This window comes from Cydia splendana, chromosome 4 (genome assembly GCF_910591565.1).
Source record: "Cydia splendana chromosome 4, ilCydSple1.2, whole genome shotgun sequence".
Lineage (NCBI taxonomy): Eukaryota > Metazoa > Arthropoda > Insecta > Lepidoptera > Tortricidae > Cydia > Cydia splendana.
The window spans coordinates 17,373,182-17,379,917 of record NC_085963.1 but is presented as its reverse complement, the minus strand read 5'-3'; the positions used below and the strand labels follow the sequence as shown (position 1 = coordinate 17,379,917).

Below are 6,736 nucleotides of genomic sequence, written 5' to 3'. Positions count from 1 at the left end.
TGCTTTCAAATGTACTAGCAAGCATGGATTCAATTTAGATGTACTGGAAAGATTAAGAAGTAAAGACAAAACGAAAGATGAAAAATTCTTGAAATTTTTATACTGCACCCTTGAAGACCTTAGAGTGGTGAAGAAAAATGGACAATACATTGAGGATGAAGCCCTGAAGATTGTACCGAAACAACATCAAGCAGTTCTCAGGAAGGCTCTAGAGGAGTGCAACAAGAAACCAGGAAAGGATCGCATTGATGTATTGTACAATGTTTCCAGGTGTTTGAGAGATGATAGCAATATACGCGTGACAATCTAAGTTTTACGTTTAAATCGTGTAATACTTTTAAGTTTGTTTAGTATTTTTATTTAAAATAGACATAACTAAAAGTTAGGATAGTACGCTAGAATATAGCTTATTGAAGCATATTGATCAATAATTTAATAATAAATACTTTATTTCTATAATTTCACTATTGTTACTTATTTGCTAGTCTATAACTAATCACATAAAAGGCACTATCACTGGTTACATGAGACATTCTACTTTTCTAATCGAAGACCCGTTTTTTCCATTTGGTATGTCCTTTCGGATCATAGACTTTAGGACATTAAGTAAGACAGTACGTTTTCACGAGATTACTACAAAATATCAACAACGAGTTTCCAAAACTTCATTTTCGGAGTCTGAATATGTATCACTGTGCATTGAAGACGACATTGATATGATATCATCACTAATAGAATTGCTTGATGTTACGCCAGTTAGAATTTCGGTGTCGTTTTCGTCTTCTATATCTTCGATCATCGACGATACTTCAAAGTTGCCAGCGCTATTGACCGAATTCTGTTTATCGCTAAATATTGACAGTTGCCTTCCGCTATTACCGGACAGCTGTCTAGTATTATAAACAGGTAAATCAGGATCGTAGTCTGACTCCGACGAGGTGATATTGCGCGCACTGTAGTGTCGATTTCTGTCACCTACTGTACACAAGTCCCTTTTAACTAAGTCATAATTTTCGTCAAGCGGGACGAAAAACGTTTTTATGTAGCCAGCTCCCTTGACAAATGTCTCACCGCGATACATCGTTACTATTCCACACTCGTCCAGAATTATTGCTGTTTCTTCTGTCACCTGTTGAACAAAATAGTATTTGATCATTACAATTTATTATACAATATTTATTAAATCTTTATCATTTATTTCTTACTTGGATTTTGCCAGTTAAACCCGTAGAATCCATCCGCGAAGCCATGTTGACTGCATGTCCCCAAATATCGTACAATGGTTTAATAGAACCAACTACGCCAGCTGCGACTTCTCCGTTAGAGATACCTATGTATAAAATGGCATAAAAGGTTAGAATTTGATATCAAAACTTTCAAATAGGTATACGAATACGAAATTATTCTAAAGATACTGAAATGAATATACCACTGCTTCCTCTAGCGAATTACAACCATAACACCTACGTGATGCTGTGATTTTTACAGATGTATCACAAATTATTCATAGAAAACTACACCTTAACCAGTCCATCCGTTTAAGAGGGAAGTATAGCACGTACTCGTCCATACAAGAAGAGAAAACGTTTTCCACTTCTAAATATTTTCCAATCTCCATGATTTGTTCAATTGTTAGTATGTTATTGACACAATGAAAAACTAGGTTTATAGGTTTTCCGTTCTTAAAAATTTGGATACACAAAAAAAAATGTTTTTTAAGTGAATCACATAAACCTAGAATATATTATGCTGAAGCGATCGACATCAAAATCAAAGTGATAATTATGTTAAGATTTAGTTAGTAGAAAATTGTATGAAAAAAGTACCTTTTGTCAGTAGGTAGACTACCTTCTTAAGAGGTGACTTTTTAATAGACTTCAGGTCAAAGTTATCATATCCTTATATTTTTTATATTCGTTGGTGTCACAAAAATAAGCAGCATAAGTTGAATTGATCAGACTTACAGAAGCCAGATTGTTCCATAGACTTTTAACCAAGCATAGCCAAGAACACTCTCGAACTCAAACAATGTACCATCGTTTCATCCGGCGGTAGAAGCCGTAGTAGGTATAGTATCCACAGACAAATAGAAAAGTTGTTTTACAAATACATCATGAAATACTTACCAATGCGCAGATTCAGTCCTTCGAAACACTGGAACGATCCACGGTTAAAATTCTGTAGTTGCATCATCATTGCAGCAGCAAACTCGACCATGGTGACAACTATCGCACGGTTGTAAGGAGTGTTTTGTCGACGGTCATGATAAGAGTCGGAATCTATTGATTCTCTCCTGTTAGGATCTAAACCGCAGGCGGCCATGTACGTCCAACCAGCCATTTTAATCTTTTCCACTTTGTACACTGATGTGCCCGTCAGAAGGAGTCTATCGAAATCTGATATCACTTCATCCAATATACTTAGCATTAGTTTATCGTCCGAGTTTTCTTCAATGCCCAATTTGTAGTCTGTCAGAGACGCAAACATTACCGCTACGTTGTCATATTTTTCGTAGTAAAGTTCATCTATAGATCTATTTAAATCCAAGTATACTTGAACTGAAAGAAAAAAAAAACTTTAAAATTAATGAATTTTTATCTCGACTATAATAATAAAAAATAATAAATCATTTATTACAAACAACATCGATCCATACATTTAAGATAAAATTAGTAATATAAAAATTTGGTATAGGTATAACATTAAAGATTCATGACTAGACATTACAATCAAATTAAACTTAGCATTTGTTAACTGATAAAATATAAAATAAATTGGCATTAATTGATAGGTAATAATAAAATTCATTGATGATTAAAAGATTAAAATTTAAAACAATAAAATAAAAATTAAAGATTAAGGTTAAACACTGTAAATATATGCGCAGTCCAATTCAATTAAAATGTCAAAATTTAAAACTAAAATCAATAAAAATAGGTATATAATATAGAGATCCATGACTAGACATTAAAAATAAATTAACTGAGCATTTGATAATTGATAAAAAATTAAATTGATAAGCAATAATAAAATAATAAAATGTATATATATGACATTTAATTTAAAAAAATAAAGTTAAAGTTATGCGCAGTCAAGTTTAATTAAAATGTCAAGACATAAAAAACTATTCCTAAGTTAGGATAATGTGGGAACATGGAGACTATCCTTAGTGCCTTGCTATAGGACAATCTAGCCTATTAGCCACCAGATTTAGGATGCTGTTGGAGCTCTAACGTACGCGGCGCATAAGGGAGGCGGTTCGTTTTCGCATTATGGCATGAAAACCATCTACTCGAGTATCCGCAAACATACCCGAAGCGCTACAGAACTTAGGAAGACCCAACAGCATCCTAAATATGTTATTGTACTGAACGCGCAAGGCGCTGACTGCCCTCTGAGTATAGTTGACCCACAGGCTGCAAGTGTAAAAGGATTGGCAATATGCCTTAAACAGAGTTATCTTAACTTCCCTTGTACTTACACCGAGCAAACCTGCGAGCCACCATATTACCCCGGACAGCCAACGCCCTGCGCTCCCTCTCAACGTCTAGATCATCCGAGAGGTACTCCGTGACCCAATGACCCAGGTACTTGAAATTCTTGGTCCTATTCAGAGGTAATCCGTACAGCGAGATTTCCGGTACCCTATCCACCTTATGCTCACGTGGCTGGGAAACAACAACCTCACTTTTAGCCACATTGTACCTAAGTCCGTGAGTCACAGCATACCTCTCGCACTTACTCAAAAGTTTTCTGATTGCACATACAGAGGGACCCAGCAGCACCATGTCATCCGCGTAACTAATATTGTTAACCATTTCCCCGGCAATTGCACATCCAACTCTGGTACTGCTGAGATCCTCTATGAGCGCATTGATGTACAAGTGGAAGAGACGCGGCGAGGTTAACCCCCCCTGCCTCACCCCGCACCTCAACCTGTACTCATCAGAAAAGGCATTGCCCCACATGACAACATTTGTTTGGTTGTTATACCAATAATCAAAAACACCTATTACATCCTCCGGTACGTCGGTCTCTGTACGACGCTTATGCCAAAGAAGGTCGTAAGACACCATATCAAAAGCTTTTGATAGGTCAAGAAAACAAGCGTAAACTGGCGTTGTCCTATCGGTGTAGTATCGGACAGTGTGCTTGAGACAAAGAATTGCTGTTTCAGTCGATAACCCTGCTCGGAAACCAAACTGGGCATCGTGCAGCTTAAGGTATTTACACAATTGTCGATCAAGCAAACTGTCCAACACCTTGGCTACCATGGTCGCTAATGATATGGGTCTATAATTAGCCTTGTCAGACGGATCCCCTGTTTTGTTCTTGATTATTGGTACAACCACCGTTTTCATACACTCCTCAGGCAAATACGAGTGACGCAGAGCCAGGGTGTAAAACATCGCCAGCACGCGCGGCAGGTGCACCCCGGCCGCGGCTATAGCCGGGTACCCTATTGTAGGATTTAAAATGTTAACATATTTAACAACTGTCAAATACAAACCTACGTGTGCCGGCAGTATGTTTTCTAGAAGCATATTGTTAACCTTTAACATAGTTTCAGCTTCGTGTTGTTCCTCTGTAAGCTGCAACTGCCACAAGTGATCCAGTCTGTTCCTATATTCAGTGGTTCTATCTATGAAATACAACGTGATGGTTATAAAAACGACGGATAGTGTGTGAGATACCCGGGGATCCAATCCCACATTAAATGTAGCATCTTCTGCGAAAAATGAGGTTTTCATTTCCCACACTACCCATAGGTAAAATGTGGTCATTCCACCAGCCACGATCCATTTAAAAATAAAAAATACTCTGCTAAACAAAAAGTTTAGTAGTAAAGCTAAGCCCCAACATTGTGTCACGTGCTGAAAGACAAACATTACAATTAGAACATTTTATTGAAATACGCAACTTAGAAGCATTATCGAAAAGTATAACAAATATTACCCACGAAGAATAACAGTTCGATAAAACGGTGACTGATTGAACATCAGGGTCGTCGGTTTTAACTTCTATGCATTCGATCACACTGACCATAGAAGTTGCAGCTAACGAGAAACTAATAAGCAAGTATATGGCTGTCCTTAGTTTCGCTGATCTGGTAATACTCTCCGATATATCGTATATCCTTCTTAGGAAGCGATTCCGAGGTTGTTCCAGTCCTTTATATTTGTTCCAGAAAAATTGAAACCAAGTTAGCGGCTGCATGATTATAAGGCCCATTATGAGAAAAAGGACGGCGATAAATGTGTACCAGAGAAAACAGCAATACCTGAAACATAATTATATTGATTAGTACGTAAGTATTTCAGTAAGTAACCATGTTAATCGTTAATCGTCACTACATCAGTTGATATACATACCAGTCGGTAGTCAATGCATTTACGCATGCTATCAGTAAAGATATGACGAGACAGCATGTGATGTAATACTTGAAAAGTGGGTCCGGTAGTAATAAAAATGTCTTTTCAAGTTTGTAGTCGTCGAACATTAACGTAAATCTGTTCAGCTTCGATTCTTTTTTGAAATGCTCCCTAAAATGTGAAGGTAATATTTGTATGTATGTCTATAGAATGCAAATAAATTTCACAAACAGGGTTATACTGTGTATACTCTTACAGGGTATATACTCTTTTTACTTACTTGCCACTGGTCATATCTTCGATTTCTTTTGCCATTTGAGCGTCAGCTGCTTTCAACATCTGTTGATATTCCACCAAATTTTCGTCCATAAAAGTTGTGGTTCTCCGATAATTTGATTGGTTTTTATTTTCCGACCGCTACTGGAAATACAGTGTCGAGTTATTTCGCAAATTTTATATTAAACAACAGTTTAAAAAGCAGAAACTAATTGAAGATGTATTATAGTTTAGTTTAAACAGCTGAGTAAATAGGTAGGTACGCAATAAAAACTTGAGGTTATTTATTAATAGATGTGGACTTACTCTCTTTTTAATCATTTTGCTGAATCCAACTGATGCTCTACGATACGGCTTGTATTCTGTAATAATCTGCAAATATATTAATTAAAAAAATACATCAAGGCAGTTGTACCTACTCTTTAATATCAAAATAATTGTTTAGAATGAAAGTAAAATAAGTATCATTCATTATTGTACATGACAAATAACTTAGAAAAAAAACGTATTCTATAGTAAAATTACATAGGTCGTAAAATAGATTTTGAGATTTAATTGACGAGTATAAAGAACTTACTCTGTCTGGCCTTGAGAGTAAAAATGTTTCTAATTTATTTTCTAAAATAAACGGATGATTTTGAGATTCAAAGTTAGGTTCGATTATGTATTCTCTAGCGTAGTCTATCAATAATTCCAGGGTTTGTTTGGTCACGTGAACTTTTCTGAAATGTAAAAACCTTCCGTTAAAAACTTGCCTAGTAGATTAGTTATTACTAGTGCCCGCCTTCGTGATATTTTTGATTAAATCTTCTTCTTCCTCGCGTTATCCCGGCATTTTGCCACGGCTCATGGGAACCTGGGGTCCGCTTGACAACTAAACCCAAGAATTGACGTATGCACCAGTTTTTACGAAAGCGACTGCCATCTGACCTTCCAACCCAGAGGGAAAACTAGGCCTTATTGGGATTAGTCCGGTTTCCTCGCGATGTTTCTTTCAAAATATCAAATGATATTTCGTACATAAGTTCCGAAAAACTCATTGGTATGAGCCGGGGTTTGAACCGGATTGAAAGTCGCACGCTCTTACC

At 36.5% G+C, this 6,736-nt stretch overlaps 1 protein-coding gene across 4 annotated transcripts in view; it reads right to left on the bottom strand.

Moving 5' to 3' along the window:
- Window positions 1-306: 306 nt before the first annotated feature.
- The window catches only part of LOC134790021 (adenylyl cyclase X E-like), a 33,325-nt gene continuing 26,895 nt past the window's right edge, over window positions 307-6,736 (bottom strand). For 3 of the 4 annotated variants that reach the window (XM_063760765.1, XM_063760763.1, XM_063760764.1), the window contains exons 11-19: window positions 6,226-6,370; window positions 5,955-6,020; window positions 5,653-5,789; window positions 5,373-5,543; window positions 4,957-5,281; window positions 4,511-4,874; window positions 2,127-2,558; window positions 1,206-1,330; window positions 307-1,129 (exon numbers count right to left, since the gene is read on the bottom strand). In XM_063760765.1, coding sequence (XP_063616835.1) covers window positions 644-1,129; window positions 1,206-1,330; window positions 2,127-2,558; window positions 4,511-4,874; window positions 4,957-5,281; window positions 5,373-5,543; window positions 5,653-5,789; window positions 5,955-6,020; window positions 6,226-6,370 — 2,251 coding nt within the window. In that variant the 3' untranslated portion in view covers window positions 307-643. Of the gene's footprint in view, window positions 1,130-1,205; window positions 1,331-2,126; window positions 2,559-4,510; window positions 4,875-4,956; window positions 5,282-5,372; window positions 5,544-5,652; window positions 5,790-5,954; window positions 6,021-6,225; window positions 6,371-6,736 lie in introns of those variants that run through there. The other variant, XM_063760767.1, reaches the window with a different exon arrangement.